The 12,069-nt window shown below is 38.2% G+C and overlaps 3 protein-coding genes across 3 annotated transcripts; all 3 read left to right on the top strand.

Annotated features, from left to right (window-relative positions):
• The first annotated feature begins 1,079 nt into the window (after positions 1 to 1,079).
• LOC120007659 (ubiquitin-like-conjugating enzyme ATG10) lies at positions 1,080 to 1,936 on the top strand. Its single transcript, XM_038858042.1, has 3 exons — positions 1,080 to 1,418; positions 1,498 to 1,548; positions 1,627 to 1,936. Exons 1-3 carry the CDS (start codon positions 1,266 to 1,268, stop codon positions 1,774 to 1,776), a joined length of 354 nt encoding a protein of 117 aa, XP_038713970.1. The 5' UTR covers positions 1,080 to 1,265; the 3' UTR covers positions 1,777 to 1,936.
• Positions 1,937 to 1,961: 25 nt separating this feature from the next.
• LOC120007658 (glutamate receptor 1.2-like) lies at positions 1,962 to 9,493 on the top strand. Its single transcript, XM_038858041.1, is given in 7 exon segments — positions 1,962 to 2,251; positions 3,250 to 3,952; positions 4,031 to 5,800; positions 6,564 to 7,900; positions 8,062 to 8,362; positions 8,487 to 8,869; positions 9,015 to 9,493. Coding segments are annotated over 5 exon segments (2,673 nt in total). The 5' UTR covers positions 1,962 to 2,251; positions 3,250 to 3,952; positions 4,031 to 5,517; the 3' UTR covers positions 9,384 to 9,493.
• A 1,397-nt stretch (positions 9,494 to 10,890) lies between these two features.
• LOC120007056 lies at positions 10,891 to 12,007 on the top strand. Its single transcript, XM_038857220.1, has 2 exons — positions 10,891 to 11,074; positions 11,198 to 12,007. Exons 1-2 carry the CDS (start codon positions 11,067 to 11,069, stop codon positions 11,775 to 11,777), a joined length of 588 nt encoding a protein of 195 aa, XP_038713148.1. The 5' UTR covers positions 10,891 to 11,066; the 3' UTR covers positions 11,778 to 12,007.
• The last annotated feature ends 62 nt before the right edge of the window (positions 12,008 to 12,069 follow it).

Raw genomic sequence — 12,069 nt, 5'->3', positions numbered from 1 at the left:
GCTATCAGAACTCTGATACCGGAAAATTTCAGATTCCGGAGGGAGGAAACTCTTCTTGGATATCAATATAGCGAGAGCTAGTACTGTTTGGGAAGGTCGCACACATTCACTCAGCAGTATATGGCCTTTCGGGGGTATGTTTGCAACATTACTCCAAACTTCGAATGGTATTTTTTGAAAAACAATTATAAGAATTGGGATATTTGACAGTTTTTGGGATCAAACCGTATGAATTCGGGAGATTGTAAGTTCGATTCTTATTGGTAATAATACTCTTGTGGCTACACCTCGGTTTTGCTTCAATTTATCATGTCGTGACTGCACATTTAGTTTTGGTCAAACTTATTCTATTGTTAGGTGAGAATTTTCTGATGTTCAAAAAAAGATAAATTTGTATTGTGTCATTCTTAATTTTTTTTTAAAAATGTATTTTGTAGTCTAAATTTTTGTTAAAAATTGAACTAGTGTAAGGAAAATTAAGGTGAGTAGATTTTGCATAATAAATATATGGTGCCTGTACATAACAAATTTTTTTTTTTTTAAAGGCCCACAGGCCACACACACGCTAAGCCTTGGGCATGAAGACTACCACAGTGGATGGAAAACTATCCAAATCCCAAACCGCCCTGGTGAGAATAGAACCATGGAAAACTATCCAAATCCCGCCACAGTGGATGGAAAACTACCCAAATCCCAAACCGCCCTGGTGAGAATAGAACCATGGAAAACTACCCAAATCCCAAACCGCTCTGGTGAGAATGAACCTTGGACCTCAAGGTCCTGGACAGATAATCAGACCAACCAGGGTATCTCCCATTCTCCTGTACATAACAATCTGATAAAACATTTGTTACATTTATAAAATTATTAATCGCAATTATACATTTTATAAGAATAAATTTAAATTCAGTATTAGATACAACTTGTGATGAAATAACTTTAATTTAGTTTTTTTTTTAAAGAGCTTTAATTTAGTTTATTACCTGGCAAACAGGACAAAAGGTATAAAAGCCAAAAGGAGAACACCAAGTTGAGCGTCGACGTAATGCCGGTCTCTGATCTCTAACGGTAACCTAATCGAATCGGAATAATTTAATCCTCCATTGCTATCAGTGTTCATCAGATTCTGCGTTCGATTCTGAATTTTCTAGTTACTTTCCACAGTTGTTGTTGAAATTGATGGATTTTGTCAGTTGCAGTTGTGATTTAGCTTTTTTTAGAAAAAATTATAAACCCTAATTTGCAGTTCTCGTTGCAGAGGTGTAATGGATACTTCTTCTTGGGACGGGAGTCTCTCCAAGACTGAGTTCGATCTTTCTGTTAGATCTTTTGCAGAAAAATGGAAAAGGAGCAACCCTGATTACCCACCGTGGTTTTGGGTCTCTTGTCCGAAAAAACCTTGGATTCCTTCTCGTGATGTTAGTGTCGTTAATTCTCTTATAATCGCAGTCTGTACAATTTTGATACATCTTGCTTTTTTTTTCTTTTTTCTTTCAGGTGGAGGGTCACTTTACTCTGGAGAGGATTCGGGTTCATGAATCAAGTGAGGTCTGTTTTCTTTGAACTGGAATTGCTCTCCCTTTTGGTGGCAGTGTTGATGTCATTATACTTCTATTCTTTTTACAGGAAGATAGGGACAGAGTGAGTAAGAGTGGGGAAGAAGAGACCACTTGTTGTGGGAAAGAGGATGCTATAGATTATGCCACGCTGGTAGGTTTGTCTACGTTAGGTATTCAAGTGTTCAATAATGGACGTGGTATAGTTTTGATACTTTAGGTTACTACTCGTGTTCTTTTTCTTTTTTTTAGGTTCAGAGCAGTCATGATGTACATTACTATGATCTTCATGTGGTCTATAGTGCCTTGTACTGGGTTCCAGTGCTATATTTCCGTGTTTATGGCAATGGTATGTCCATTTTCTTATGGAAGTTATGTTTGATAGGGTCATAGGGATTGAAAAGAATTTTGCAAAGCGATTTTAGGATTAGTTATCTTCCAAAGTCGAGTCAGAGAATTGAATCAGAAAAAAGAAAACTAGCATCCACGTAAAGAATTTTCAATAATGGAGAACAATAAAGATGCTAATCTTTCTGGGGTCAACTTAATTTGCCTTGTTGAGGAGATTGTATTGTCTGCTGACTTCGGTTTCTGTAGATGGTTGACCTTTGGCATTGGATGAAATTGAAAATGTCCTTCCTTCCTGCTCTGCTAAGATATTGCTGGAATCAAAATGGACATTTATAACTCTGGAGGTACATTTTCTTAGGAGTCCTCCTATCTTAGATTTAGCTTTGTTTTATTTTTCCTAGTATTAAACATTATCACTAAAGAAATCATTGAAGTATGGTCTCGATGCATAGTCTGCTTAGCACTGTTAAATTATGGTCAATGATTCTGGTAAAAACTTTGAGACAGCATAAGCTTAAATGTCTTTTAATCATTTAACATGCTTCTGAAAAGGTCCAGTTTTCAGTGTAAGACTTTTTTTTGTTTGTTGGTGAATAAATATGGTTTTGGTCATTAATCCGAGGTAAAACTTTTTAAAGAAATTTGTGGAAATTTGGACTCACATTAGCAGTCGTTCTTATGTTTGGTGAGTGTAAACATGTTCTGATATGAAAATCTGAACATATGCATCGAAGTGTCAATCAAATGAGAGTCCTCCATTGCACCATGAGAGAATTAAACAGAATGAGTTGGAACACTTTTTAAATTGACATGTAATGTAAATGTAGTCACTTTGAATACATAGAATGCACCAATCGTGTGTCAAACTCAATGGTAAATGCCAATGATAAAATTCTGGTGGCACATAACATAATGCATGCCAAGTTTTTGGGGCAAAGCAGATGTGAAGCGCTTGGTAGGCTAAGCTGGCGTATTGCCGCTGACGTACTCTGTAAAGGAATTGATTACTAGTACATTACGAGCAAAAGATAGATGTATATGTTATTTACGAATTCAGGGCATTGTTTTTAAGCCCTAAATGTAAATTCGTAGCATGGCCTTTTCTGAATCCCTTAGCTTGTGTGGGTGGAAAATCAGTGTTGAGGCTTCTTGACTGTTGGAAGGTTACAGCTTGCATGGATTTCCTATGACACAATCAGGCACCCTTTGTTGGACCTCATATTTACTTGCGTAGTTGTGTTGTGCTTACATGTGATTGGCGTGATAGTTACTAGTGAAAAGATTTTGACAACCTTCATACTTTGAATACATGCACTGAAGAAGTCAATATTGGTAATTGTAGGAACATCCTTACTTGCATAGGCCATGGTACAAATTATAAATCCATGTGGGACCTGCGAATGGATGAAGCTGATGTTGGTTGGGGATGCTTCTCCGACAAACCTTGAATCGGTAATTGAACTTTATCTTGTGTCCTGGCTCTCATTTGTTGGGCAGGTGGTTGGACTGAGAATCCCGTTTAAAATGTTGAATGATAATAATCACATAAGTTGATTGATACACTTAGATCAAGAAACTACCATGAAACACTTACTAACTCTTCTCATGCACATTTGATCTTGTATCTTTTTGAGAAGAAAAATTACAGGAATTGTAAAGCTGGCTATCTATTGTGATGAAAAATCACTGCCACCAATATGTGTGGCGCGTCTGTGGCGCTCATCATGCTCTCAAATTCTTCGGATGACAAGCCGCTCAAGAATCGGGTCCATATCTTCACGGCCATGGCTCCGCCACTGGTTGCCGTGCTTTTGAGGACTGATTAATTGGTTTTCGCGGTGATTCATTTGTATGGCTTAACCGAAACACTATTATTGTGCGCTTTGAAACAGCAGTGGAATCGGTTTCCAGCGACGGAGAGAGTGAGGCTTAAAATAAGGCAAGGTGTGAGAAAAATTGGGTTTAGGTGGTGGACGTAGTGGATGCCGAATTCGGAGTGAGTGTGAAGCAAGAAGGGTCAATACTTGGTGAAGTAGTTTTACAAGGTACTATGGTTTTCTTCCCTTATTAACTGATTTTTTTTGTGATTCCGTTAATTAATTGAGGTAATCGATACTCGATAGGTAGGTTGGTGTATCGTGCTGGGATATTTCAAGAACCCAGAAGGCACATGTATGAGAGTGAACTGGAGGTTCTACACGGGAGATGTGGGTGTATGATCAAAGATCGATCAAAGAACATGATTATCAGCGGTGGAGAGAATCTGAGCAGCATTGAGGTTGAATCCTAGCTATACACGAACCCAGATGTGAACAAGGCTGCTGTTGTAGCGCATCCAGACGAGTATTGGGGGAGACGCCTGTGCATTTGTGAATTGTGAGTTTGAAAACTAGGTTGACTCGGAAGCAGAACGAAAAATCATGGAGTATTTCAGAGTAAGGCTGCACAAATACATTGTGCGTAAAACAGTGGTGTGATGTTGTTCAAGGAAAAATTCAGAGATTTGTTCTCAGAGAAGTAGCGAGGCCATGGGTGGTTCAAGTCTGAGTAACTTTTTGAAGACACAATGCCAATAATAAGGCTAGTCTTGTCTCTTATTAAATTGAATGCAATTATCCATATCTTGAGCTAGCAGCTTGATTTGGGCTGACTCAATTGCTTCGACAATTACCTAAGTTCCCAACGTTCCTCTGATGGTATACTATGAATCAACCTCGTGGAGTGTTAGCTAGTTAGCTACCGTGTTTAATCTTGCATGGATAGGGTATACTACATAGATCAACCCCAACCTAAATGGGTGTGCACGTAGGTTTGGATTACAGAGTTGGCGTGTTGTAGATGTATAAGAAAATAAATAAAAAGCAATTTAGTGTGATCCCTACATGTGGTATAGACAGATGAAAACAAAATTACATCGAAACTGTTGTATGCTCTATATCACAGATGGGAGCTTTAGAGGTTCACAACAATCTTTCTGGGATTAGTTATTGACTTCTAACTTGAAGGAAGGAAAGTAGATTTTCTACGTTACCAACCTTTGACAACGGTGAAATGCAAATTCTAGAATATGAATGGCTTCCCTAGTTCTTCCATGAATGAATTTGAGGATATGGTGTCGCTGTTTTTTTTGCATCATGATTACTTTGTTGATGTTCCTTAGAAAAATAGTTTTGCACTCAGTTTTGGTGACATCGTCCCTTAATTTTGGCCATTCTAGAGTGCCTATTAGCATGACAGTTGCTTCTCATGTTGTGATACCCATGTCCAATTGACTTATAAACTAGTCAAGCCCACAGGTTGAAGAGAATCAATAACTGTAGAATATTGACTAAAACTTAGTGGTTAAGAACTATCCTAATCCTAGTAGTAGAACCAGTTATCATTTTTAAAAGTCATTTCTTTATTAGACCAACTATCATAGTCAACTATAACTGGATTCCTATGATAGTTCTTGGAAAGTGCCCTACAATATTGACTTTACTTGCTTAGACTTTTATTAATTATTAGCGGTATAACAACCTTCTATTCAGCCATTTATATGTTATTGCAAGAACATTAGCAGTATGGCGAAGGTCATCTGCTGTCTAAATTGCTAATTCCATTCAGTCACATGGAGATTAATAGGAAGAAACAATCCTTCCACTCCCTGTTAACTGCTATTAGCATTCTTCTTCATTTTTGTGCCGAAGCCAACAAAGCTCAAGATGGTTATCTTGGGGAGGAGTTTCATGTTGCAGTGATCCTTGACATGGGATCATTGGAGTGGGAAATTGTGCACAGCTGCATGTCCATGGCAATTTATGATTTCTACAACTTACATAATGACTATGCAACAAGAGTGGTTCTGCATGCTAGAGATACTAAAGGTGAACCTCTGCGAGCTCTTCATGCTGGTAAGCCTTAAAATTATTACTAGCACATTTGACATGGCTTGCTTCAGTGTAATCTCCATGATACTTCTTCTCTCAGAAACTTGTAGATAGCATGTTTCGCGGCATAGTATTAACCTGTTTAATATGTATGTTTATTTATTGTTGAATTTTTGTGCATACGTGCCTCTTAGGACATCGCACTCTTCGATATTTATGAATAGTGAACTGAACAACTTAAGCTCAACAAGGACACGAGTAGATATTTGTGATGAAGATCACCGACTTTGAACTTTCTGTTTTTCAAATAATTCTGCAAGAGCAACTCTGTCTATTGAAAAGTACTATACCTAATCATAGGTCCAAGATTGACCTAAAATTTTGTAGAGCTCATAAATTTCTTGCATGAAACAAATCGTAAAGTGCACAAGTAGGAATAGCGATTAGATTGGTTTGTTTTCCTTTTGAAAATTTACTATGTGTAATCCAAGACCAAAGATGGTGACTATGTGTTGGCTTCTGCTCAATATTTTTTCTCAATGATTGAACTAATCAGGTTTTTACCCGTTTAAGAGTTCTTGGGTATTCTTGACCCAGGGCAGGTGGTTGCTTGTTTGCTACTATGCCTTGTGAGTTCAGTATTAGTTTTCATTGGAGCTTAGGATTCAGAAGTAAAACAATTGACTTAGTAATCCTTGCTCGTGTGCATCTAGTAATCTCGATTATGAAGCTCTTACATGACTGAGTACTGATGGTTTCACTATCTCTTATTGGATTTGGAGTGCAGCTCTTGATCTTGTAGGGAACACAAAGGTAGAAGCAATTATTGGAGCGCAGACGTCCATAGGAGCAAACATTTTGGCAGAGTTTGGAGAAAAGGCTAAAGTCCCAGTGATTTCATTCTTTGCACCAATCCGTCACTCAACCTCGACCACATATCCTTATTTCATTCAAGTCAAAGAAAGTGACAGCTCCCAAGTTAATGGCATTGCTGCTATTGTTGAAAAATTCAAGTGGAAATACATCATCTTTATTCACGAGGACACAGATGAGGGAAGAGGCATTCTACCATATTTGGTTGATAAATTCCAAAAGAAAAATATCCATATCTCGTATAAGATTGCGATTTCTGCATCATCAAAAGACAATGAAATCCTTGAAGAGCTTCATAAGGTCATGGCATCACAAACTGTGGTATTTATTGTGCACCTGTCATATTTTCTTGCGTCTTCTCTTTGCATAAATGCAAAAAGGTTGGGTATGATGGGTGAAGGTTATGCTTGGATTATGACCTCCAAGAGCATGAATAACTTGCATTTAATGAATTCATCTGTTATCCAATCAATGCAAGGAGTAATTGGTTTCAGGTCTCACATTCCAGCATCAGAGGAGCTTGATAATTTTACTTCAAGGTGGAGGAAAATAATTCACACCAATGACTCCAATCTGGGAGCAATGGCGCCTGGTGCATCTGGTGTATGGGCATATGATGTATGTTGGAGTCTAGCACATGCAGCTGAGCGTGTAAGGTATAAAGCTCCTGTGAGAAGAAATCCAGAAAATAACTTGAATCTGTGGGACTCAGACAACATCACAACAGCTAGACTTGGTCCACTACTTCTAAAGGAGATATTAGAAAGTGGAGTTCAGGGCTTAAGTGGTAAAATTCAATTCATCAAGGGGAAACTAGCAGCAAACACATTTGAAATAGTGAATGTGATAGGAAGAGGAGAAAGAACAGTTGGATTTTGGAGTTCTGAAGAAAAACTAACTAGAGAATTACAATCATCTCATGATGGTAGAGTTTTATCTTCTACCAGTAAACTTTAAGACATCATTTGTCCTGGAGGATCTGCAAACATTCCAGAAGGTAGGATGATGCGAATGAGTAATAAAAAGCTAAGAGTTGGCATTCCTGTAAAAACAGGGTTTAAGGACCTGGTTGACTTTGAACGCGATCCTCAAACCAATGAAACAACTGTCACTGGTTTCTGCGTAGATGTGTTCAGGGCTGCAATTGAGGCTTTACCGCACCGTTTACAGTATGAGTTTATACCTTTCGTCGATAGCAATGGACAGAGTGCTGGGACTTACAACGACCTGATCTATCAGGTTTATCTTAAGGTATGCTTTATGTTCCACGTCAAGTTCTGCACTCTGTTCAAAAAGCATAAGAATTTAAACGGTTATAGTGCGTGGATTATCTCCTAATTGCCTCATTGACTGAATTATGATTCTGATAATTAATTGCTGCATGTTGTATTGTGGATGCATGGATTACCCAGAATTTTGATGCTGTGGTGGGGGATGTGACAATCATGGCCAACAGATCATTGTATGTTGATTTCACTGTTACTTATACCGACTTAGGTGTGGGGATGATAGTAAAAAATGGGAACAACATGTGGATTTTCTTGAGACCGCTTACAGTAGATCTTTGGTTGACAAGTGCTGCCTTCTTTATTTTCACGGGTTTCATCATTTGGGCAATTGAACGTCCTATTAACGATGCTTTCCATGGTTCACCCCTTCAGCAAATTGCAACTGTTGTATGGTTTTCTTTCTCAACCCTCGTCTTTGCTCAACGTAAGCAGTCACTGTATTATTCCTCCTGGTTGTAAAGTTAATCAAAATCTTTGTGAAGTTTCCTCTAAAACACTCTTCTTTTGCGAAATATTGTAGAGCAACTAAATCTTTTTTCAACTTACAGGGGAGAGGTTGTTAAGCAACTTGTCAAAGTTAATACTGATCGTATGGCTCTTTGCGGTTCTCATATTGACTTCTAGCTATACTGCGACGTTGGCTTCAATGTTGACAGTTCAACAGATTAATTTGGCATCAAAGGAAATCAACATAGGATACCAATATGGGTCTTTAATCCCAGGAGTTATAAGTAACTTGAATTTTGAAGATTACCGTCTCAGGCCATATACACTTGATGGCTACGCTGAAGCTTTATCAAGAGGGAGTAAAAATGGTGGTGTGTCTGCTATTATTGATGAGATGCCATACCTCAAGATCTTCCTTTCAAAATACGCTGGGGATGGCTACTCCATTGCTGGGCATGTGGCAAGTACAAATGGTTTTGGATTTGTAAGTTTGAAAAAAAAAAATTGATTATGTTAAAAAAGTTGTTTCACCCCAATTTAGTGTTAAGGTTTTAATTCCTAAAAACATTCTCTTTTACATTGGAGTGTATGAAGGCGAAGTTTTAAATTTTCTATTTTATTTGTTTTAGGTCTTTCCCAAAGGCTCCCCGCTGGTTCCCGAGATTTCGAGGCAAATTATGGCACTAAGAGAAGAAGGGAAGCTTAGGAGAATGGAGAGCGCATGGTTTCCTAATCAGTCACCTCTTCTCAATGATGGAAGTGTCACCTCTAATAATCTGAATGCTCTTAATCTTGATAACTTTGGTGGTTTATTCATTATTACCGGGTCTACTTCGTGTTTGGCCGTCCTCTTGTTTTTCATCTTCAAGCTTCACAAACAATGGCAGGTTCTGAGAAATTATGACCTTCATTACCTTGTCCAGAAAGGATATGAGGTGGTTAACACATGCGTCAAGGGGAGAATACGTTCAAGTGCTCAGGAAAGGGGTGTTATATAAGTTTTTCCTCAATGCACATGTTTTTTTATAAATATACTAGTATTGGTTGGCATTAGGGTTTTTAGTTGTTACTAATATTAACGACTGTGTAAATATTCTATTTATAAAATAATCTTCTTGTACGTGTTGCGTGTCAGAAGGTGTTAACCACTTGGAGATAGTTTATTTGGTTTTCTTTTCAAACTTAGGGAGTATGACGCTCAAGGTTGAGAGTTTGAACCAACTAGCTGGGTATTTCTTTGTGATATCCTAGTTTCGTGGGTTTGTCCCCCTTTTGGGCTCTTACCTGCATGGATTTGGTACAGTCTTACTTGTTGTAAGCATGGTGCAAACTGTTTTGATAGTTTGAGGTTTACGTTCATTTAGCTGTCCAAAAAGCATGTTGGGCTAGGTGGTTCTTTGGTTATCAAAAAAAAGAAAAAGTATCGGAATGTGTTAGGTTGAGTTGTACTTGGAGTTTGCTTTGAGTGACATAACATGTGAACGGTAGTGCTAGCTATCTCAACTATTTTGGTGCTTTAAAATAATCTTTTTGTGCGTGTTGCGTGTCGGAAGGTATTAACCATTTGGTGATAGCTTAATTGGTTATCTTTTCGGAGTCAGGGAATATGAGTATGACGTCCGAGGTTGGGAGTTCGAACGAACCAGCTGGATGTTTCTATGTAGAATCTTAGTTTTGTAGGTTTGTCCCCCTTATGGGCTCTTACTTGCATGGGTTTGACCTACATCCACTCACCTATCCAAAAAACATGTTGGGTTGGATGGTTTCTTGGTTATCCAAAAAAAGGTATTAACTTGAGTTGATACTTGAAGTTCGTTTTGAGTGACATAACATGTGGACGGTAACGCTAGCTATCTCAACTATTTCGGTGCTTTAAACTAATCAATCCTAGGTCCCATTGAATGATTGGGAATGGGCAGGTGCTGGAGAATGTTTCAATTAATGTAAGCATTGATTATTCATATGCAAGTGTATCGCCTTAAAATAAAAGCCTTTAAACTCATTTAAGAGTTAGGGTTTTTGTGGCTTTCACAACAAAGCCTAAACCAATCACATTCAAACAGATTCAGAATGCAAAATTAATTATAAAAAAAGTTTGTGGACATTGATTTGAATTTCATGATGCAAACTTGAGAATTTAAGAAGCGCAAATTTAGACCACAAAAAAAGGGTTTGATGTTAATAATGTTAATAATATAATAAATTTTGAGAATTTTTTTTCTAAATCTTAAATTCTAAACCCTAAATATTAAAAATTAAACCCTAAATCATAAACACTAATTTCTAACCCATAAACTATAATATATCATTTTTAAAAAATTCATGATTTAATATAATTTTTGATGGATTTGGAGCGGAAATTAGAACCCGTGCTATAAACTAAATAAAACACGTTACTCACGAAGCCAAGACTAGAGAATGGCTACCAGCTGTCCTTTTCGGACATTGATTCGTCCCGTCCCTCGTTACATTACATCAAACTAAACCCCTTAAAAAAGCAAAAAGCAGCAAAAAGCAGCACAAAGCAAAGAGAAGGGCATCTCTCTCACTCTCGTCTTCTTCCAAGAAAACATATCTTTCAATCGAAACCCTTCAAGCAATTACTTACCAACCCCAGAGAAAAAGGGGTTTGCCTTTCAATGATCAATCAATAATTCCTCTCTCATTACCAAGGTTTTCACATGGACGAGTGCGTTTTCTCTCTCTCCCTCTTGGGATTTCTTGCTATTTCTATGCATTCCGACCCTCTGAATTCTGATGGCATTTGATTGATTTTCTGTTTCTTTTTTAATTAATTTTCTAATTTTTGCAGATCCGAACGGTACCCAAAAGAGTACGACAACCAACAGAGGGTGAACTCAACCTCCTCTGGATCTTCTTCCTCCTCCACAACAAGCGTTCACGTGACCGCCCTTGACGGTCTGGTTAACGTTAATTCCCTTTTCACGATCGCCGTCTTTGTGGGTCTTTCTTTAACCACGCCAGGACAACGCAGCCTCGAGAATCGGACAGCTTGTGATGCCGGAATCGATGTCGTTAAAAAGCTCCTTGTTTTCGAGGTTGTTTCCTTCAGCTTCTTCCTCTTCTCTTCTCTAGTCGCTCAGGGGCTCAAGCTGGCAATCAACTTGCTTAATAGTAAAGATGTTGATGAGGCATTCAGGGCACATATAAACCTCAAAGTGCTGCGTTTTGGGATGCTGGGATCTGCTGTGGGTTCGGTGATGGGGTGCCTGTTCTTGATGCTTTCAATGGTGAATGTGATCGAGATTCGGTTGGGGTTGTTGTCTTGTGGAAGTAAGAGCGCGGTTCATGCCACAACGGCTTTGGTTATCCTGGTTTCCTCTGCACTCTTGGTTTACATTTCAACTGCTGTTTATGCTTTTCTACACTAAATTATTCTCTGTGTCATGGAAATTTGCATGATTGTTGTGTAATGGTACTATCAGATTGCAAAAAAAAAAAGGGAAGATATGGTGGCATGATTTGAAATCTTGGGTATTTATTGTTGTTGAAATTTTGTCTGATGGAATGTTTTAGATTACTTTGGATGGAGATGGTGCTGTATTCGTATGTAATTTCTGTTATGCGAGTGCTTGATCTGTTAGCAATGGCAGAATTTAGTGCACTATTGAGTTCTCTTTCTATTTGCTGTTTAGGCTTGGTTGAATGTGAAGGGGTGGGTTT

The sequence above is a fragment of the Tripterygium wilfordii genome, chromosome 10 (genome assembly GCF_013401445.1).
Source record: "Tripterygium wilfordii isolate XIE 37 chromosome 10, ASM1340144v1, whole genome shotgun sequence".
Classification (NCBI taxonomy): Eukaryota; Viridiplantae; Streptophyta; class Magnoliopsida; order Celastrales; family Celastraceae; genus Tripterygium; species Tripterygium wilfordii.
This window is presented reverse-complemented; position numbering and strand designations above follow the sequence as displayed.